This window comes from Callithrix jacchus, chromosome 17 (genome assembly GCF_049354715.1).
Source record: "Callithrix jacchus isolate 240 chromosome 17, calJac240_pri, whole genome shotgun sequence".
Classification (NCBI taxonomy): Eukaryota; Metazoa; Chordata; class Mammalia; order Primates; family Cebidae; genus Callithrix; species Callithrix jacchus.
In genome coordinates, this window is record NC_133518.1 from 14,884,005 (window position 1) to 14,907,359 (window position 23,355).

A 23,355-nucleotide genomic window follows, 5' to 3' on the forward strand; every position below is an offset into this window, starting at 1 on the left:
TAGCAAGTTAAAAGAACTTTGTCCACCAAGACACAAAGCAGTGTTTTGGTTTGGGTTTCTGTGTTTTGTTTTTGTTTTTTGTTTTTTTGAGACAGAGTCTCGCTCTGTTGCCCAGGCTGAAGTGCAGCGGCGCGATTTCCACTCACTGCAACCTCTGCCTCCTGGGTCCCAGTTCAAGCGATTCTCCTGCCTCAGTCTCCCAAGCAGCTGGGATTACAGGCATGCACCACCATGCTCTGCTGATTTTTATGTTTTTAGTAGAGATGGGGTTTCACCATGTTAGCCAGGCTAGCCTTGAACTCCTAACCTCGTGATCTGGCAGCCTCAGCCTCCCAAAGTTTCTGTTTCTTTACTATCTGTCTGCAGGATAGGGCTGGGAGCTCATGACCCCACCAACTTGTGCAAAGTGTGGCTCAGAAGGCTGCAGCCAGTCTGGCCTCATCAAAGCATCCTCCCAGATGTCTGAGGCGGACTGGGGCTTACCCCAGAAGTTAACTCCTGCTGATAAGAAATCCTTCCAAACAAATCACGGTCTGACTCTTGAGGCATTCTTCACTCCTGTTTTTCTTCCTCTTCCTTCCTATAAGAAAGGTGTCTTTCTACCAGGAAACCCGAACAGTTAGGCGCTTCCCCTCTTAATTTGTTCCGTATCCCGCTGGTGATTCATGCCCCAGCCCGCTCCTTCTTCAGCACACTGAGGTGGCTCTGTTCTGCTCAGTTGTGGGAGGCCACGTCAGCAGGAAACGGCACTGGCTGCCAGGTCACATTCAAGACCGTCTGGAGCGAGGCAGCGTGCAGCACATGCGGACAGAGGCCACCTCTGCGGTTTCTCCCAAGCGCAGGGAGCCCTCAGCCTGGAAAACACGGCTGCCTCTGAGCACCACAGCGACACCAGCTCAGGGGAGACACAGAATACGATCGTGGAGACTTTCTCCGTTTTTCAGTGTTACCCAGATAGTCCCAGCTCTCGAGTTGTTATTTTCTCTTCTTCTCCTTTTCTTAGAGGGCTTACTGTACTGTATCCAAATTCGGATTTGGAAAAGGCTGCCACAAGCCAAATCAAACTTCATCGTGCCTTTCTGGCTCCCAAGTCCGACAGAGGAAATGCTGCATACCCAATCAACCGATCTCAGCGGTCCGGACACCCATGAGTCAGGATGGAAAGCCTGACCCAGGGGCTGACACAAAGAAGTGGTCACTACAGGCCCTTTTTCTTCTAAACATGTACAGTAAACACAGTAAAGAAAGAAGGCATGCCAGATGTCATCACAATACTTCACGGGATGGATTCATGACAGGCAGCAAATGAATTGTTCTGTGCAAAGAGACAACCTGAATGAATGACAATACCGTATTTCATGTAGCTGGCTGAGTCCAAAATCATTCCTCATGTAAACCAACGTGATTAAGGTGAACGCGCTGAAAGAGTAGGGCTCCTATGCACCTGGGTACCTAAGAGTTTGATTTTGGTGTTTTTTTTTTTTTTTTTTTTTGAGACAGGCTATAGTGCAATGGCGCCATCTTGGCTCACTGCAACCTCCGCCTCCTGGGTTCAAGCAACGCCACACTCCTGTGGAAACACAGCAGAGGCGGGCTGATCCTAACAATTTTGCCAGGCACTGAGCTACTCCTCAGCCTCCTGAGTAGCTGGGACTACAGATGTGCACTGCCACACCCAGCTAATTTTTTTGTATTTTTAGTAGAGACAGGGTTTCACCATGTTGGCCAGGATGGTCTCAATCTCTTGACCTCATGATCTGCCCGCCTCAGCCTCCCAAAGTGCTGGGATTACAGGAGTGAGCCACCGTCTGGCCAAGAGTTTCTTAATTGGTTGCAAATTTCAAACAGAGGTCCTAGGAAAAGAAGAAGTGTGATTTTTCTCGGACACTTTGTAAGTTGAGCACGTTCCCCTCTGCTCTCAGGGGAAGGGCTTCTTAAAACACAGCCCCAATGTCAAAACCTTCTCTCCAAAAATCCTGGGTTAAAAAAAATGAAAAAAGCTTTTCCATGGAGAGTGTGAGTAGCAGAAACAGGAGAAAAAACAGGAAACAGGAAGGGAAGTGAAGACAGGGAGAAGGGTACCGAGAATGGGCACTGGAGGGAGATTGACAGGAAGCAACGCCACACTCCCGTGGAAACGCAGCAGAGGCGGGCTGATCCTAACAATTTTGCCAGGCACTGAGCTACTCCTCAGAAGGAGTAAGTACCCCATACATACAGACACCCAAATGCAAAAGGAGTGGGGGGTGTGGGGTGAGGGGTGAGGCTTCTAAGAGGAGTCATCAGCAATATGGGCATGAAGCGTGGACCAAAAAAGGAAGAAAACCGCACAGAGCCAGGAGGCCACCGTGGCTGCAAAACCAACAATTTCTGTGAAGAGGAATCGGCAGCCAAAACAAACCAAAATGTTATATAGGCACTTAGAGGGTTGGTGATATAAAAGGTTTTCCTTTTTCCTTCCAGCCATTTGTGAACATGAAGAAGCCCGACAGCCCCTTTAAAGTGAGTGGCCAATTCATCAAACTTGGTCATCAGACAGGGACTGTGTATCCACAGAAGTGGGTATCACCAGCTCCTCTACTAATGGGGAAAATGAAAATATCAGCTTCTGCTAACTTCTAACTTACTGAAAACCAGACAAATACAGTAAGTCCTCACAGAATGTCATCCATGGGTTCTTGGAAGCTGCAACTTTAAGAGAAATAACGCATAACAGTGTTTCCCCTCATCAGTGCAATAACAAATCCATGTTGAAGGGAACAATGCAACTCAAGGACCTGTTACACGTTTCACTTAAAGCTTCACCTACAGTTTCCAAGAACCTATTGGCAACATTACATGAGGACTTACGCTATTTCAAGTTTGATTAGCTACCACAGGTTTTAAATAAATACACATTTTCATGGAAGAAAAATACCCTACTAATCTAGGATAACATTATAAAAGCATTCCCAAAATTAAAACTACCAAATCTCAAATACTTCTTATACATCTGGAATAAATTAGAATTCGTTATTATGCAAGAGCAGTATCTAGATTCAAAGGTAATATATCTCCCTTGGTTAATACCGTAGGAAAAAAAAGAAGTCGGGGGGGAGTGGGGGAAGTGATAAGTAAAGAAAGCTAAATAGTTCCCATATAAAGTTAGAAGCACATTTAGATCGCTGAACTGGGTAGTATCGTTTTTAATAGGATAATGGTACAACAGCAAACACATGAACAATGAAGACCTTAAAATTATTTAAAACCCAAAATGTAGATTTTACCAAAAGGCTGGACAAAGCAGAACAGAAACAAGTGGTGGCGCCGGCAAACATACATACGGACACAGTGTGTGTGCGTCTATGTGTACGAGTACACACATATGCATACACACAAAAATAAGGCCTTCAGCGTCATGAGACAAAGATGTTTGGTGAGAAGCTGAAACTAACAAAGACTATCACAAGATTATGACTTGTATGTAAGTCTTCCAGGGTATATTTAGAAGCGATGATATTTAAACAAATTAGTCATATTTCTACAACTGAGGAGATTGAATAGAAAGCGATCTCAATTTTCTCATACAAAATGATGCAAACACAAAAATAGGAAAAAAAAAAAACCTATGTAGGTTTGTTATATTTAATAAACGTAATATCTAGATGAGAAAAATTAAGATGAGTATATTTTATGGATTATTTGTAACTTGAAAAATAAATGTTTGAGGGGATGGATCCCCCATTCTCCATGATGTGCTAATTTCACACTGCATGCCTGTATCAAAACATCGTATGAACTTCAGAAATATATATACCTACTATGTACCCACAGTTTTTAAAAATAATACAAAATTTGAAGCATATTTCATTGATTCCAAGTACCTTTTCCACATTTTCACATCTACTGAAAAAGGAAGTCAACTTAATCGCTGGTGTTTTCTCTTTTGTAGAGACATAAAAAATAACGATGCATTTAAAAATCAATGGCATAGATTTGACAAAATGATGGCAAATAATCCTTAAAAAAAACCTCAAAAAGGACACCTATGTGTAATATCCCATAGATGACAGATAAGCAGAAAGGCCATCCCATTTAGCTCAGTGGATAAAAAGTATACACATGGGGGATGGGTAGTCAAGACACACACATCCTTCAGCTGCGTCAGAGCACCTAGAAGGAAGAGGTACTGTTTCACTATTTATTAGCGTGTTTTCATTAACAAATAATTCAAAACCTTAAATATCAGACATAAAAGTTAAATCCAGCAAATTATGTTTGAAGCGCAAGGTAAAATAAATTCTTACGACATCACTATCTTTCAAAATATTCTGGGACCCAATAATTACATCTAAATCCCTGAAGGTGGGACCCAAACATCGGTATTTTTTAAAAACCTCTAGCAATTCAAACATGTAGCCAAGATGAACCACCACTGATGGGAGCACCTGATGTACAAAAGATATACACAAGCTTTTTTAAAGTGGCAATTATAAACACACACACACAAATCACACTGGGTAATTTCCTTTACTTTTGTTACTAGTCAAGATTAACGGATGCTAACAAACTTTTAAAGAAATTTATGTAGTACCTTAAGTAAGGTCTCAGTGATCATTTAACATCTCACTTTCAAATAGAAAATCCTAAATAATTAAGCTCTTAAAATCAGCCCATACTTGAACCTATTTAAGTAAAGCTATTTAAGTAAAGCTTTTATTTTCATAAAAATTAGGGACATATAAACTAAAGAGAACTCTACAGGAATTAAAGAAAGAAAGAGAAATTGGGTGGTAAAAATAATTTTAAGAAATTATCGTAATCCCAGCACTTTGGGGGGCCGAGGCGGGTGGATCACGAGGTCAACAGATCGAGACCATCCTGGTCAACATGGTGAAACCCCGTCTCTACTAAAAAAATTACAAAAAATTAGCTGGGCATGGTGGCGCGTGCCTGTAATCCCAGCTACTCAGGAGGCTGAGGCAGGAGAATTGCCTGAACCCAGGAGGCGGAGGTTGTGGTGAGCCGAGATCGCGCCATTGCACTCTAGCCTGCGTAACAAGAGCGAAACTCCGTCTCAAAAAAAAAAAAAAGAAATTATCTGTTATAATCCTCTTATTTTAAGTTGAGAAAAGTGAACCCCTGGATCAACGGAACCAGACTAAATGGTAAGAAACTTAAACCTGTATCTGGGGACTCTCTTCCTTTTCCCAGGGCCAGATGGTTTCGTCAGGTGTCTTCCTTTAAAAGGGAGGAGAAAATGTAAGAATCTAATGAATTTTTACTGTATAAATTCAAGTCCAGTAACCTTTCATGTGAACTTCATAAAAACAAACAATAACAACAACAACAAAAACAGCTGCACAAAACAAAGGGTCTGTGGAAGGTACAGAGTTAATAAGATTTGTATCAATGAAGGGAAACAGACTTGAAACAAATTTAAAGAGGCCAGACTGGGAAGGCTATTTCACCCTTCCTGTTGAGCCATTTCCTATGTCTTCTAAATTATGTCTACATGATCCAGAGCTACTTTTCAGCACTTTGGCTCAAATTCTAAAGGATCTCATTTTCTTCAAAGTCTGTTCTATGGTTAATTACTTGCCTTCTAACTACTCTGGGCATAGCCAAGAAACAGGTAGAATGCACCTGTTGTTCTTGAGTTACATCTGAGATGGAGGCTGGTATTCTATTCACTTCGGAGGAATGTTAATTGCTGATACCAGCATGACAGGTGCAACGAGGAGTAGAAAAACGATCAATGAACTCAACCATTAAACAGGAGCAGAATTCAGACACTATGAGAAAACTCCTCAGCGCTGTAACTGTAATTACTAATAATCAGTCTGGCAATCAACAATTTGACCCTTGAAATAGATTTTTTTAAATGGGGCCCAAAGTTCTAAATTTCTACAATAGTTTCTGTCCACGTGAGAAAAAAAAGAAATGTGTAATTTCATTGTCCATGTTACTATGGGGCCAATTCACTCACCTCGGCTGTCTCTCACAGCTTCTCTCTTCTGTAGCCAATGCTCCTCAGTTCCAGATCATTACTGGTGTGGAGTCCTATCTATCTTGAATTCTGAGTCACTTCCTTCTCACCAGTTTTATGCTTTAACACATTCCTATTTCGGTATAACACTTTACAAAGTGAAGCCAGCTTCCATACTGACCCACTATTCTTTTTATCCTCCATATTGGCTTATTCTTTTACTGTGGCCCAGTTGACTGGGGAAAAGGGTATGTACTTACCACTTGAATACAATGTGTGATATCAGGTTAGAATATTTTTCATATTTTTGATAAATACTACACAATATTATTCACTGAACTTTAAAATATCCTGATGATATCTCTGGCAATCATATTTATTCTTATTATGGGGAAACTGAGACACAGTGAAGAAAAATAAGTTCCTAGTAAAATTAGGAACCTAATAAAATTAGCCAACTGAATTAGATGTAAACTGAAAGACTACACAAATCCTTTGAAAATTAGAATCCCTGGTTCAAACCTCAATCCATTACAACTGAAATACAGGGAGGAAAAAATTTTCAAACAGGAAAAAATTGTATCTTTGAGCTTACAGATAATAAATTTTTAAGCCAATTTTTCTTATTTTTCTGCACTTAGATGGAATTTTTTTCCCCTTTGCCTATTCTGTGACCAAACTTAATTCTGAAAGTCTTCTTTTTCATTTAAGGGTACAACTTCTGTAAATACCCTTCTCTTACAAATGTCACCAACCCCAACAATCTCCACCTCCATGATTCTCAGAACTCCTGAATCAAGAACATCAGTAACACCCAAAACCTCTCAGAAATGTAATTCTTCGGCCCCACCCACCCCAGACCTGAATCGGAAGCCCTGGGGATAGAAGCAGCAACTATGTTAGAAGTGCCTCCAGGTGATTCTGATTCACACTACCTTTTGAGAACCACAGTTCTACCTGCTGGATAATCTTCAGAGTCTGACATCAGTGTCAGATACTGAATTCACATACTGTAGGGGCCACCCAAGCCAAGCACCAAAGTGATTTCTGGGGACCTACACAGTGAGAGCTAGATTAGGAAGGGAATAAAGAAGGAAGCAAAGGTCCCAGTCCGATGCTTTCATAAAGGCATGTGAGAACAGGGCTCACAGCAGCTTGTCAACTTCTGAAAAGTGGCAAGCTGTAAGATGGTTGTTTTCTCATCTCACTTTAAAGAGAAAAAAAACAAACAAACAAAAAACAAAACAGGGTCTCACTCTGTTGCCCAAGCTGGAGTGCAATGGAGCAATCTCGGCTCACTGCAACAGCCATCTCCTGGGCTCAGGTGATTCTCCCGCCTCCAGCCTCCCAAGTAGCTGGGATTACAGACATGCACCACCACACCTGGCCTTCTCATCTCACTTTTTAAACCCCATCCACTCTGTATAATCAGACCTGTTCCAATCAACTTTGAATTTCATTAAGCATAGGTGAACTACTGTGTTTACATGTAAGTAAGTGTAAAATAAATCCATACGCTGCTGAAAGCAGTAACACCTTTCTGTCTGATGGTTCTTATTTACTACTTAGAAGCTTATAACCAAAGCTAAAAAACAATGTTAATAGGTTCAATAAAGCCAACCACCACATAGATTTTACTTAATATCTATAAGAATACAAGATAAAAGATCTTCAGACACTTTACAAAACTGCCAAACTTGCTAAAGAAGATGAACCACTTACGTTACAGCGCACTCGCTGCAGTGCACAGCCACAGATACGGAGCATGTGCGCTCTAACCTAAGTGGGAAACATGAGAATTTCTTGAGCTGTCTGAGGGATAGGTTAACCAGAGCTTCTCAAACCTCACTACATATTCAAATTGCCTGGGAGCTTTTAAAAACCACTCATACCCAGTCCCTATCCCCTATAATCTGACCATTCCCCTGGGTTCATATGATACAATTCCCTACAACTAGCCGAGATACCAACTTTTAAACATTTCTTTGTAAGTTCCCAGGTAATTCTGATGTGCAAAGGGATACAAACCACTGTTAATACACACAGTTTTAAATTTCTGAGATGTCAGACATGTTCCTTTCCTCAAGTATGTGACACAAGAACTACGTCACTCAACAGGTGAGCACCTGACTCAGAGTAAGAACTGTCTTGACTATTAACTAAATTAACCAATTTAATGCTAGATTTTGATTTCTAATTCATGGGATGACAGTGCCCTGTTTTTGCTATATTTTATTAACCTTTTTAAAGAACTATTTTGGCCAGGCACAGTGGCTCACACCTGTAATCCCAGCACTTTGGGAAGCCAAGACAGGCAGATCATCTGAGGTCAGGAGTTCAAGACCAGCCTGACCAACATGGAGAAACGCTGTCTCTACTAAAAATACAAAAATTAGTCAGGCGTGGTGGTACATGCCTGTACTCCCAGCTACTTGGGAGGCTGAGACAGAAGAATCAATTGAACCCAGGAGGTGGAGGTTGCGGTGAGCCGAGATCGCGCCATTGTACTCCAGCCTGGGCAACAAGAACAAAACTTCATCTCAAAAAAAAAAAAAAAAAAACCTCTTTCAAGCTTACACTCAAAGACAACTTAAATATTTAGTTATACTACCTGCAAAGATTACTCTTCCTCAACAGAATGCAAGTTCAGTTCTAGCATGCCTAAGTACAGATGCTCTTTATCCCAATGAAACCATCGTAAAGCTGAAAAATCTTAAACCATCATAAATCTGGATCATCTATACGTGTTTTGCCCACAAGGTACCATTAGCGCCGCAGGCAAAAGCTGACATTGCTGGATCTAAGCTTAAGACACACTGAAATGATCTAAGGCTCGGCACTTCAGGAACAAACAGTTTGACATTCACACGCGATAGCGTAAGTGTGTACCCACTTTAATGAGAACTGCAGAACGGAATGGGAAACAAATTTCATCTCTTCATTTCTCTAACAGAGAATAACATTTTCACTAGAAGACAGAGCGAGAAAAGGGCTTATATTTTGATTTCAGTTTCCACTTTTTGTTTTTAGTCCCAAAGACTTTTCCCTTGATGCTAGGCCTCCTATTCTTACCAGTTCGGAACAGAAGTAATAATCTGCTAATACATACCTGGGAACTTTGTAAATAAGCTGAAGACGTGGACACTCCTATAGCCGAAAGATCACAAAAACGTGTGTTTCAAACTGGCTGCACAGTGCAATACAGAAAGCATTCAGAAAGGCGTTATATTTAAATTGTGAAGTGTGTCTACTTTAATTCCGGCACAAAAAGACTTGAATACTTGGGGAGAAAATAACCTTTTCTCTCCAAATAGAAAAAAAAAAAAAAGGTGGCGTGGAGAGGAGGGCCTATCCAACTACACAAGAAATGTGGAGCAAACGCAAAGAACGCAAAACCAAGGATCATAAAGGAAACCCCACTCTGTGGGCAATCCTGGAGCCAGTTTTCTCCATATTTAGATTGGGCCCAACAGAGAAGCAGTAAAGCATATTCCCTATTTACTCGGTGGTCTTCCCTCACAACTAGTGTGCAAACTACCTTTCAAAACCCTGAAAACTCTTCAGAGAGGAAATACCCAAGTTGAAGAAAAGGAAAAAATACCCACTTAAAAAAAAAATCTTTGCCTTTTAAAGCCATTTTTGTTACTCTTAATGCTTGTCCAATTAAGAGATAGAGAGTAAAAAATGTTTAGTGCTCTCAATTATTTACAAGCAAATATGTTTCTAAGACACTGTAGTTCATCTATCTTAGGAAAACATTCTTCCGGTGTGTTCTCATTGGTCACAAGTCATGACTGTCTCCCAAATATCTATAATATCTGTTTCTCCTTCACACCCACCACAACTGTGCTCCCTTCAGGCTCCATGCCTGCCTGCCCTTTCAATCAAACTGCTCATAGAGAAAAACTACTATGCCACCTTCATTTAACTCAGTAAATGATACGACTTGGATGTCTGTCCCCTCCAAATCTCACACTGAGATGTCATTCCCAGTGCTGGAGGTGAGGCCTGCTGCGAGGTGACAGGGTTGTGAGGATGGATCCCTCAGGAACGGCTGAGCACCATCTCCATGGCGATGAGTGAGTTCCCACTCAGTTCAGAGGAGATCTGGTTGTTTAAGAGTCTGAGACCTCCCCACTTCTCTCTCTTACTCCTGTTCTCACCATGTGACACGCTGGCTCCCTTTCGCCTTCTGTCATGATTGTTAGTTCCCTGAGACCCTCACCAGATGTAGATCCCAGCACCATGCTTCCTTCTTGGCTCACTATAACCTCCGCCTCCCAGGTTCAAGCGATTCTCCTGCCTCTGCCTCCTGAGTAGCTAGGATTACAGGCACCTGCTACGACACCTGGCTAATTTTAGTAGAGACAAGGTTTCACCATATTGGCCAGGGTGGACTCAAACTCCTGATCTTATGATTCACCTGCATCTGCCTCCCAAAGTGCTGAAATTACAGGCATGAGCCACCACTGCCATATCCTGCAGAACCATGAGACAATTAAACCTCTTTTCTTTATAAACTACATAGTCTCAGGTATTTCTTTATAGCAATGCAAAAGCTGACAAGCACAAATCAGATGCATTTACTTTACTGATTGATGGACGGATGGAGCCTCACTCTGTCATCAGGCTGGAATACAGTAGGGCACGATCTCAGCTCACTGCAACCTCCGCCTCCCAATTCTCCTGCCCCAGTCTCCTGAATAGCTGGGACTTACAGGTATGCACCACCACACCCAGCTAATTTTTGTACTTTTAGTTGAGATGGGGTTTCACCTTGTTGGCCAGGATGGTCTCGATCTCTTGACCTCATGATCTGCACTCCTTGGCCTCCCAAAGTGCTGGGATTAGAGGCGTGAGCCACTATACCCGGCCCTCATTTACTATTTAAAGTGTGGTTTTTTCCCAGGTCTGACACAGAGTTTACCGAGAATTTACTACCTCATATAAACACTAGAATTTCCAACAGCAAGAAAACATAAAATTTTAATAAAATTAATGAGTAACGTAAATTATTTATGTTTTTTGGGTTTTCTTTGGAGACGGAGTCTCACTCTGTCACCCAGGCTGGAGTGCAGTTGCATGATCTTGGCTCACTGTAACCTCTACCTCCTGGGTTCAAGTGATTCTCCTGCCTCCGCCTCCTGAGTAGCTGGGATTACAGGCGCCTGCTAACACACATGGCTAATTTTTGTATTTTTAGTAGAGACAGGGTTTCACCATATTGGCCAGGGTGGTCTCGAACTCCTGACCTTGTGATTCACCCGCCTCTGCCTCCCAAAGTGCTGGAGTTATAGGCATGAGCCACCACACCCAGCCAATTATTTGTTAATAATACAAAAATAAATACAAAGTTTGGCAAAAACTTGGTGTGTCTTTAAGGATTAAATTGCCTTAAAAATATTTTCTAAGGTATTCTATGCTATTCTCCCCCAAAAAGAAAGTCATTAAAAGCATGAATATAATGATTCCCTCATATATTTTTACAGGTAAGAGAAGCTAATCCATATATTGGACTTCAGAATTACTGTTTTTGGAAACACACACATGCCTGTATCTTAACTTGAGGAACTAAGAGTGAAAATCACCAAATTTAACTACCTAATCAGAATAACAAAAATCGGTAACTTCTCTAAATTAACTAAGAGAATTTTTCCATCTTGTGTCTTCAACAGTGCTATCACTGCCTGAATGTTTTCATCCCCCACCCCACCGCAAATTCATACATTGAAATTCTAACCCCAAAGGTGATGGTATTAGAAGGGGTGGTATTAGAAGGGGTGACTGGGTCATGAGGGACACTAATCCCTCATGAATGGAATTAGTGACCTTATAAAAGAGACTCAAAAAGACCCCAGACCTTTCAAACATGTGAAGACACAGAGAGGAACTGCCAACTGTGAACCAGGAAACAGGCCTTCCTCAGACAGCAAGTAAGCCAGTATCTTGATTTTGGACTTCCCAGCCTCTAGAACTGTGGGAAATACATTTCTGTTGTTAATAAGCCACCCAGTCTCTGGTTATTTTGTTACAGCAGCCCAGACAGACAAAGACAAGGATCGGGAAATGACTTTCCTTCATTCTGAATGTCTCCTACGTGCAGGACAGGCTCTGACACCCAAAGATGACTAAGCTTTGACCCTTGCCCTTGAAGAATTTAATCCAGTCTTCCTTAAAGACACTTGTAACATGAAACTTGTCTATTTCAGGTTGGAAGTGTAAGAACAAGAGTCAAAAATACAGAAAGAATAAAGCAGGAACTGAAAGACTACAAGCTGTAAAATAACCTGTGGCTGACCACTGAGGTAATATGATACTGCTCGCTCTTCTGAATGCAAAGATCTGTGCCATGTAAAGAACTCTAAGCAGTGGTACCTTCAGAGATGGCATTTTAATCATTGTTTAGCAAGCCTAAAGGGCGGAAGGGTTCAGAAGCTAAACTGCCATTTAAACGTGTTATTCTGAAGTGTTAGAATTTAAACATGAAGGCATCTAAAACATCCTCATACTCCAGTTCACATAGGCTTTCTGAAATGCTTTAAAATAATCAGGGACAAAAAAATGCAGGGAGTTCAATGCCCACCCATAATAAAGACCTAAAGCTTAGTAATCACCCCTATGTATTAGGCCGTTACTATGACTCAGAAACTACGCTTCATACTCTCTACACAGTAAATCATTTAATTACAGCAATCCTTCAAGACAAAAATTACTAATTCAGCTCTACAGATGAGGAAACTGAGGTAGAGAGAAGTTAAGGAACTAATTTTATAATATACAACTAATGTGCAGGGGATATCTAGGCCAGGTAGTCTCACTCCAAAACCTTTAATGATCTTCCCAATACATAGCCCTTACTGCTCCTTGGTACTAAGAAACAGGTTACACTAAATAAAAATTTTAAGAAGTATGGAAACCATTTTTCTTTTTGAGATGAAGTCTCACTCTGTCACCCAGGCTGCAGTGGGGTGGGCAATCTCTGCTCACTGCAACCTCCACCTCCCAGGTTCAAGTGATTCTCCTGCCTCAGCCTACCAAGTAGCTGGGATTATAGGTACATACCACCATGCCCGGCTAATTTTTGTATTTTTAGTAGAGATGGGGTGTTGCCAAGTTGGCCAGGCTGGTGTAGAACTCCTGACCTCCAGCGATCCACCCCAGTTGACCTCCCAAAGTGTTGGGATTACAGGAGTGAGCCACTGAGCCCAGCCGGAAGTATGCAATTTAATGAAAATGTAAAAGGCAAGGCCTAAAGACTGGGAAGCACACTGGATAAAATAAGTGGATATAGCCTTCTCTGAATACAGCTGCTCAGACATGGTCTGAGTGAACTAGAAAACCAACAACTAAAACTACAACAAAATTTACTTTAAATTCATGCAACACTGGACCCATTGTTTTGGCCATAACCCTGTATCTGAACAGTATACACGTTCTTATAAACCTTCATCTAAAATGTTTGAACTGGTACCATCACCAGCAACCCTATGAAAGCAAGTCTACCATAAATAAGCAATGAAAGGTAGACTAGAATTTCAACGGATTTCTACTAGTAGGAAAATGAAGTCATTGCCCGCAATTAGTCACGCCATCTATTTAGCAGGAACAAAATCAGCAAGGCTGTGTATACAACTGGATAACGATGATGATGATAATGACACGTACAACGGAGTATCCTTATCAGATAGGCCGTATCATTGAGCGAGGAAAGTGGGGCTAACAGGTTAAGCATTAGCTACCAATGACCAGGGATCCACACTACAGAGTTGTGGATCTGAGAACACCAATTCATCTTTCATTTGATGATATAACATTGGGTGACAGTTTTATCTAATGGTTCAAAATTCCACTCTTATGTAAATACAAGAATAAATATAAACATCAAGATAGCTGAGATGGGAAGGAGGAGAAAGGCAGGAAGCAGCAGATACCCTGAGTATCTCCACAGAGAGGGACTTCAAACCTCGTAGGGAAGCAACGTAGTTTGCTATTGATGTAACCCAGCCTCATGACATTACACAATCCCAGCAAGATGACAGTTGCACGTACAATCACAGCCTTTGCTCTCATTCCTTCCATGACCTGGACTTTCTGCTCTAGGCCGTCAGTATTTTCCGGCCCTGGTGGAAACCACCTGCTGGTAAACTTCCAGTTACTCAGCAGCAAGCTGCTGTCTGTAAAAGAGTTTATCAGGTCAGCATATGGAATGTCTATTTGTGCATTAGTCCACGTTGGGAGGAATTGCTAAATCATCATGTACAAAATAAAGCCCCCCAAACACTTCACAGATCAACAGTACTCCACAAAGCTCAAAGTAATTTTTCTTCAATCTTTCTCCAAATTTCATGTAAATCCAATCATGGAAAATGGAAAAAATCTTCTAATAAAGCAAATATATGTACATACACATGTAAATGTATATTTGTAGGATAGACACACACAGGTAAAAGGCTGGTTTGTCTTGAAGCTAACATTTAAGAATCATAAGGTGAGCTGGCAAGTCGGCAGAGTAATTCAGATTTTCCTAGAAATTCAGACTCTCTTGGCTTAGAGACTCCCTGGAGGATTAACTCTCCCCATATGCAGCTTTGGATCAATCAGAAAGATGGGCATGACACTAGGGCTAGCCTTGACAAATGACATGCTATTTTCAATTCTAGAAGATTTTCCAAGTGAGGCCCAAGTGTTCACAATTACCATTCAGTTTGTTAGCAATCCCTCACAAATCCCCCAAATACTAAAGAAATGGGTTTCAGCCAGGCACAATGGCTCATGCCTGTAATCCCAGCAATTTTGGAGCCCAAGGTGGTAGGATCACTTGAGCTCAGGAGGTCGAGACTGCAATGAGCTATGATCTATCTGATCGTGACACTGCACTCCAGCCTGGCTGACAGAGCAAGACCCTGTCTCAAAAAGGGAAAAAAAGGGAGTTTTCAAGGCAGTTTCTCGGGTAGAAAACAAGATCCGAAAATCCTAATCTTGCAATAGGAAGAAACATTTCCATTTACGATACAGACATTCTACAAATAGTCAAATAACAATTCATCCAATATAATAAAAGCTGGCAAAGATTTAGAATTTAATGCAGTCATGTTACAATAATTTTACTTTCAAACCACCCAAATATCTTTTATCAAAGAACTGTTTGCACATTTAAGCCAAGACAGGGCAATCTTTAAAAACAGACTTCATTTGCAACAGGTCCTCTGCCTGGGTTTTAAGCTAATAAAACAGGAATTTCTCATTTATATGCAAAGTATGTGTTAAAGGGGAAGACCAGATAGATGCTGTGCTTTTGAAGTTTTAGTCGACCTCAGTTTGCAAACCCAAGTTTGACACCATTCTTGTCATTTCACACTAAACAAGGCAAGAGACAACCCAAATGCCCTAGGACCTGTCATAAAGTTCTTAGAAAGGATGACAGGTCAGTGTTCTAACGTGCCAAACAAGTCTAGTAAACGCACGTAAAGTATCACATAAGGAAAAAAAGTAACATTTAGGTCACTGTGACATTCTGGATGCTGAATCATACATGGAGAGGCGGGAATAGGAGACAAATGAGGAAATTCAGAAATGGCGAACAACTCTCAATGGTGCCATTCACAGAGCCACCGAGCAGAGCGTGGTGTTCATCAGTGATACCGTTCCCACACTCACTGGGGCAGGGGGGAATTAGACACAGAGCTGAAGAAGGCTACGGAGAACAAGCAAGAGCGGAAAAAGTTTCACATTCGAATAGCTTCAAAGCGACAGCCTTCTCATACTAGTGCCCTCTTAGAGTTCCTCTGACCATGCCTTCTGTTGGCATTTAGTCATTTCGAGGTCTCTACTCACTTAACCCAAGTTAGCAGATTAACTGCTACGGCAAAAGATTCCTAAATTATTTTGGACAAAAACCATTAGCAATTAAGTATCTTTAAATATTACTGTTAACTGAAATAATGGTACTTCCTAAGCATTTTACTTTAATTGGTTTTTTATAAATCATGATCACACTCACCTATTTTCTTTAGCCTCACAATTTATATATCACAGTCTTAAATAAACATTACAGTACCGATGTAGGGCCATTATTAAAGTTCTTTGGAATTTACACGTTTCTCTAAAGGAAATGTATTAATTTCAATTATCAATGCAATCTGATATTTGAAAGTCCTATTGATATTTAGGGACTGCTAAAAGCACATAACTAAACATCTTTAAACTGCCATCGGAAGCATAAAATTTAAAAGAAAAATCATCACGCTTGAACGTTAATACCAGAGCCAGTCAGGAATCCAGTCAGTGACTATACTCAAGCTGCGTGCCTGGGGAGCAGGGTGAAGGTAGCACTGCTTCCTGTCACTATTGAATTCCCATCGAATTCAAGAGCTAAGGAAAGGTTTGGGCATATGACCAGACTGTGTAGTGTTACACCTACTCCATGGCAGCTACCTCTATCTGCTCCTCCAGAATTCAGGGAAAAGTCAGACAGTTGGTCTGGGAGGATTCTTAGAAGAGACAGGCCTAAAGCCTTAAAGGAAGCATGATGTTTGTTTTGGCTGGAGGATTTTACGGAGAGCAGATAAAAGGATGGCATGTGTGAACAGGAAGGAAGGCTGCATTGCCAGCCCCTCAGCCCAGACACAGATAAGAAAATAATGGGAGAGACCCGAGTGTGCCCTCTATTAATTCCTGAATTGAAGCAATGGCAAAATTCATATTGATTGCTAAGATTCTTTTTTTCCCCTAACAATTAGCTCTTTATACACTTTGATCTGGTGGAGAGAAAATAAATCTTCTGTCTAGGATGCCATAGGTGTGGGCTGCCCCCAAGTGAGAATAAATTATGACCTTTTGTGGCCCCTTCAAGACCTATGATTCATGTTTCATGGAAAATATTGAGAAATATTCCATTAGAAATGAATCTGCATTCACAGCATATTGTACGCTTCCTGTGTTTTCTTCCTTCATTATCACCAAGGACATTCTCATAAAAACAAAATTTTGCTTTTTTTCCAAGAGTAACCATATTCTTTCTTTTTTTTAATAGACAGAGTCTCAGGATAGAGTGCAGTGGTGCAACCACAGCTCACTGCAAACTCAAACTCCTCGGCTCAAGCGATCCTCGCACCTCAGCCTTCTGAGTAGCCGGAACTGCAGGCAAGCGCCACCACATCTGACTAATTTTTTTTTTTTTTTTGGTAGAGATGGGTCTCACTCTATTGCCTGGCTGGTCTTTAACTCCTGGCCTCAAGCAATCCTTCTGCCTTTTCCTCCCAAAGTAGTGGGATTATAGGCGTGAGTTACCACACCCAGCCCATATTCTTCTATATTAATTTGCTTTCACTTCCAAGCTGCCTTTCAATGACATCACAATGAGCTTCTGAGGTCTTTCCAGCAGTATCAAAAATGTCCTATAGATAAAATTATTAGACTAATAAAGTCAATTATAAGCAAAGAGGACTGACTTCATACAATGTGATTTCAAAGCTTCCAGGCGGTCCAGCACCAACTCTCACTCCCTACCTGAAATCCCCGCAAAGCAGTCCCTAATCTGCTGGCTAGTGTTCAAGCAGCAAAGTTATTAGGCTGACAGTTTCCACCATGGCACAAGCAATGAGTATGACTTCAAAATTTCCAGGAAGGCCATCACCACCCATGCCTTACCCTCAATTTAAAAAAACACCTCCCACCTGTTGGCCAGTGAGAAAGAACCGAAGTAGAGTTTTGATCTCTTAAATCCCTAACAAAATACAAATATATCTTTGTATACAAATATACAATGTGACCATTTTCAGATTCCTTCCTAATAGGTTTCTAAATGGCAAAGAACTGCCTCTCATTGTATCTACCAATCCTCTCTCACTATCCTGGAGCTGGAGCCCCCATCCCCTACCCCAGCCAAGGACAGTTGGAGCTGGAAGCCCCACCTGGAAGCTGAGACACTCCAACTCACAACCCAAACCTGATTTGGGGCAGAAATAATTTAATGAGTTCTAAACCAGTACTCCTTGCATCACACTGCCTGCCAGTCAACCCTCAAAAGTACATCTTACTTTGTTAACAAAGTGCTTGTCCCTAGCCATTTTTTTCTTTTTCTTTTGAGACGGAGTCTCGCACCGTCGCTCGGGCTGGAATGCTGTGGCACAATCTTGGCTCACTGCAACCTCCGCCTCCCGGGTTCAAGCGATTCTCCTGCCTCAGCCTCTCAAGTAGCTGGGATTACACGTATGTGTGCCACCACACCCGAATAATTTTTTGTATTTTTTAGTAGAGACGGGGTTTCACTGTGTTGGCCAGGCTGGCCTCAAACTCCTGACCTCACAATCTGCCTGCCTCAATCTCCCAAAGTGCTGGATACAGGCATAAACCACCGCACCCAGCCGCTCATCCCTACGTTATTCCCAAGCTCAGTCTCCACCAACCACTTTTGTTCTGCAGACCATCTGTCTCATTCTCAGTATCTAAGTACTCATCCTGGCATCCAGCTCAGAATCCCATTACTCCAGGAACAGGAACTTCACCTAGCTCTTGTCCACAGAATGGAGTCCTCCCTGACATAAAGCCACAGAACCAGAACTCAGGGTCCGGCATCAGACATACTAAGGAGGTAAACTCGACTCTGCCTCTTTCTAGCTATGTGACTTCTCTACAGGCCTCAGCTTCCTTAGGTGTAACTACACACTCACTGAAGGAAAGAATGCATAGCACAGCCTGAGCTGAATAAATGTTAGCAATGGTGCAGATGACATTAATCACTGGGAGTGTGAGGAGGACATAGCAACTTGTGTTGGAATTTGTAAATATACTGCCCACTGCCACACTGTATGCTGCTATTGTCTACCCGCCTGGAGTGAAGCATTCACTAAATCATACTGGAACTCATATAAAGGCTTTCTTATTTTTTCCCTGAGTGACTGCCTTTTTATACATTAGTGGCAGTCAATGGAGTCTGAACTTGGGGTTCAGCCTACTGGGCTGACTTTCCATCCAGTTTCTGCAGTTCATCCTATTGCCCCAGTGCTTCCGAAATGCTAGCAAAGCACTTGGTTCCATGTCCTTCTCCTCATTCTGTCCTGTGCCATTTCAGTTAATTGGGCCAGGTGCCACCACTCCCCAAAATGAAGATAACTGTAGTATCTGAGACCTCAAAAGAAAACACAGAATCGGAAGCCTGGAGGGAGCCAAAGATAAATGGCTCCACAATTCTGTTTTAGTCAAAGGCATTTTTGAAATCCCTGGAAGGAGTGTTCTGTCACTTATCTCCAGGTATCATCATGAATAAATACAAGGCTCCCATTGTGAAGACAGCAATATACTTGCAACATTTCCTGCAAAGTCCACCAGTTATAACATGGATTAAAAAAAGAAAAATATAGGGGAGAGGCCAACTCAGTGAAATTACATACATCTATAAATACACACACACACACACACACACACACACACACACAATCTCCTTAGACACCAAAAAGTCAGGTGGAATGAAAAAGTAGATTTTATGTATGTTCATCCACTAAGTGATTTGCTTTTATAGATCCTATGAAACATACTCAGTTGTAGCTCCAATGTTGCCATAACCAGAGGCTTAATAGCTTTCTTACTGAACTGACAACCTCAGCTTCATTCCATGTAGGTGACTTCCATCTAGTTTTTCTACCGTGATTTTTTTTTTTAAAGATACAGAGTTGTAGGATTCTGAGGTTTCAATTGTTCACAATATCCGTTTGTTATAGTACTACAAATAAGTGAAAGACTCTACATTCCATACGATTTTAAAATATTTCTCTTCCTTCCCCATATTGTTCATCAACTAAGACTAGGTTTTGATTTTAAATGTGGTACAATTCCAAGGACACAACAGAGAAATCCAATGAGTAGATATCCATTCATAAAAATGATTAAACCATTTCATATTAACTTAGATTAAAACTCATTAGCCTTCAATCTTTAAAAATATGCTCATTTCTCAAGAAAGATTTTCTAAGTTTTTGTTCTTGTAGGAACCCAAAAAACCAACATGCTCTACTATGATGCAAGGCAAAAAAAAAAAAAGTTTCTATGCAGCTCATCATGGGAAACTGAAACTAAAGGGCATTGCACCTGGTTTGTTGATATATTGGTAAGCAAGTTCAGGTATTAATAATAAAGCCTCTAATCAGCTTTGAGTTCAATTAATAACCTAATATTGATCTCAACTGCATGCCAATTTACCATTTACCTCATAATCCCGATCACTGCCAAAAAGAGCTATCATAAGATCAGGTCTAGGTTGATCTTCCTACACAATGGATGGAAATACCTAAGTCATTTCTTTCCAAGTGAACTAGAGAGAAGAGGCATTAGTATACAAACTACAAGTGTCCTAGGAGCTCTACTAAAAGAACTACACCCAAGAAGCCTTTCCTACACCTGGAACTTTAGATGACAAGATTCTCAACTCTGAGCTAATCCTGTAATGGGATAAGACTTTTGGAGATCTTGGGAGGGGACATTTTGCTTTTGGGGGAACACGAATCATCAGGCTCCAAAGAGTAGAAGACTGTGCTGGGCAGACCCCGAGATGCCCCACAAAGACCTGCCTCTTGGTATTCACACCCTTTCATAATTTCTTCTGTTGAGTCTGGGCTGGACCTACTAGCTACCTCTTGTCCTCTAGTTACTGGCTCTGAAGCCAGCTGCCATAACATAATCCTCCTAGGCTTCTCCATGAAGGGGCCCACTTAACAAGTAACTGTAGGAAACTTCCTACAATAGTACCCTGTGAGATAATAAATGTTGTTATAAGCCACCAAATTTTGGAGTAATTTGTTACTTAGCGATAACAAACCAACAGATACCCAATACAGATTTTACCACTGAAAATATCCTTTAAATAACATCATAATACATATTTGAGACCTTTTGACCAAAAAAAAAGAAAATGAGTATCCAAGATATACTTTACTCTAGAAAATTATATGTAGACATACATAGGAAAACATTACTTCCTTCAAATAAAGAAAAAGATCTTTGATTAGAATATGCACCAAAAATGTCCTTACCTTGAATGCACTGAAGTGTTCCATCCTCCGCTCTTATTGTAAAAGTCTCACCTGGATTAACTTGAACGAGAATAACCTGCCAAAACAAGACATTCATTTCAGTTTAATACTGGAACACCTGGGATTTGCCTTCAAGTGTTATTACCTCCATTTATATGCAAGACAGGAAGTATACGGCACAAAATCTTTTATAAACACAAAACTTAGACTTAAGTCTTAAACCTGGTTTAATTTGGGGCATGGGGGTTGGAGGGGTACATGCATTCGAATTTAGCTAAGTGAATTCTCCTGTATTGCTTATGATGCTATACAACCTTAAAAACTCCATTGGAAGAAAACTTAACTTTGAAAAGCACAATTCCCTTTTCTCTGTCACAAATTTGGAAACTACATTTAAAGAAGAAAGAAGACCAGAAAGCATACTTAGAGAGGCAAGCTGCATCTAGCAATGAGGTTTTGACCCGACAGTATTGCATACTGTTCCCAAGTGTCTACTGCTGATCTGGATTACATGATTCTATTGTGTGACAACAAAAAAAAAAGTTGCAAGAAAAATTGTTGTAAAAAAAAGTCTCTGTGTATAGGATCTTAAAACGATAATGGACAGTATTAAATAAATGAATATTATAAATAGGCCCCACCAAATACTCAAATGTTTAAAGTCAATGTTTTACTTATATGAACATAAATATTAAATATTAGCAGACAACTTCCAAGACTAGACCGTGAGTGGTAATAGCAAACTACATTCTGTCAACAGATTCACAGTTTTATTAATAGTTCTAATCCAAAGAAAAAAAATCACTACTTGATATATAAATACAAGTTAAAAGGACATAATCCAAACTTTAGAAACTATAATTAGGTAGGCCTCACACGGTAGCTCATGCCTGTAATCCTAGCACTTTGGGAGGCCAAGGCAGGTGGATCTCTTAAGGTCAGGAGTTCAAGACCAGCCTGGCAAACATGGCAAAACCCCAACTCTACTAAAAATACAAAAATTAGCCACTCTGCTCTAGTACTTCTTCCTAGAATTTACAACTGCAATTAATTAACTAAGCAATTATTTTACTGTCTGCCTTAATCTAAGCACAATAAGAATAACATCCAAGTATCTAGCCCCAAGGCTGGCATAGAATAAGTTATGTACTCAATAACTACTTTCACTGAATGAATGAAAGTCATGAAACATTAAAAGAAAAAAAAAACGATTGCAAATAATTAGCTTAGAAATTAAGCTTTCATAAGATGCAATTTAAAAGTCAACTTTATTTACTGTATACACTATAATTTGTCTGTTTGGTAAAACTATTGAGATCAAAGCCATTTCATATTTTAAAACTCAATCTTTAATATCCATGTATTTTTTTCTCTTCTAATAATTCACCCAGATGATACTGCTGGAATACCAAACATTTTTAAACAGAAAATACATTAACTGGAAAAAACAGGATCATTCAGGGAAAATCAGCCTAAGCTTTATCCTTGGTGCTTCTCTTTATCTTGAATTCTAACAGTTATTTCAAGGCAGTTTATTTTTGCTGCATAATAACTGTCAATAATCTTTGAGTTTTCAGGATTTAAATTATCACCAATGTAAGCACACTATACTGTTTCAAAAACTCAAAAGGAAACTCCTTCAAGATCTCTAGAATGATAAAAATACTTCTGTTGTTTTCTTGAAAGGAGCTTTTAAAGTCATTTCTTTAATATGAAAATCATTTATTTTTCCATAAATACACAATATAAAAGCTACAATGGAAGAAGACAACACTTCAATATAGACAATTATCCATGTCTTTTGAAAGGTCCTTAAACCAATTCTAGCATCACTGTAATAAAGCAGAAACCACTTGCTTTGTATTTAAAGCTCTAGGGATAGGACTGTAATATATGCCCATGGAATTAATTAGGTGGGGGGGGGGGGAACCAATGGATGCCAACACTCTATGTCCTAGATTTTCTTTGACCATCCCAAAGTCATATACTCTCTTCTACCACGCTCATAATTGTCAGACAATGTGTCCTAAATACCAGTTCTGAAAATACAATTCACCAGTATTACAGAAAGTCCCAGGCAAGAAAAAGGATTTCTGAATTGGGACATGTATAGATTGTCACATTACCTGCTTATCATATTACACAAAAAGTGTCTGTAACAGTTTCTCAGCGGTCACTGCACCAGGCCACACTTCAAAGAATGACCCAGAGGCATCCAGCCTCTAAGGTCCACTTTCGCCTCCCACTCTGCTTACTGAGTTCAATTCCCAACCCCCATCCCTTTTTTTCAGGGAGAAAGATGATAGGTAAACGGCTTTTAAGCATCCTACGAAAATACCTGCCTCCAAATGTTTAGTTCAT

At 40.5% G+C, this 23,355-nt stretch overlaps 1 protein-coding gene across 2 annotated transcripts in view; it reads right to left on the reverse strand.

Annotated features, from left to right (window-relative positions):
• FNDC3B (fibronectin type III domain containing 3B) overlaps window positions 1–23,355 on the reverse strand; it is a 373,196-nt gene that overhangs the window by 246,200 nt on the left and 103,641 nt on the right. For both annotated transcript variants that reach the window (XM_035277983.3, XM_035277984.3), the window contains exon 3: window positions 20,995–21,070. In XM_035277983.3, coding sequence (XP_035133874.1) covers window positions 20,995–21,070 — 76 coding nt within the window. The remainder of the gene's footprint in view (window positions 1–20,994; window positions 21,071–23,355) is intronic.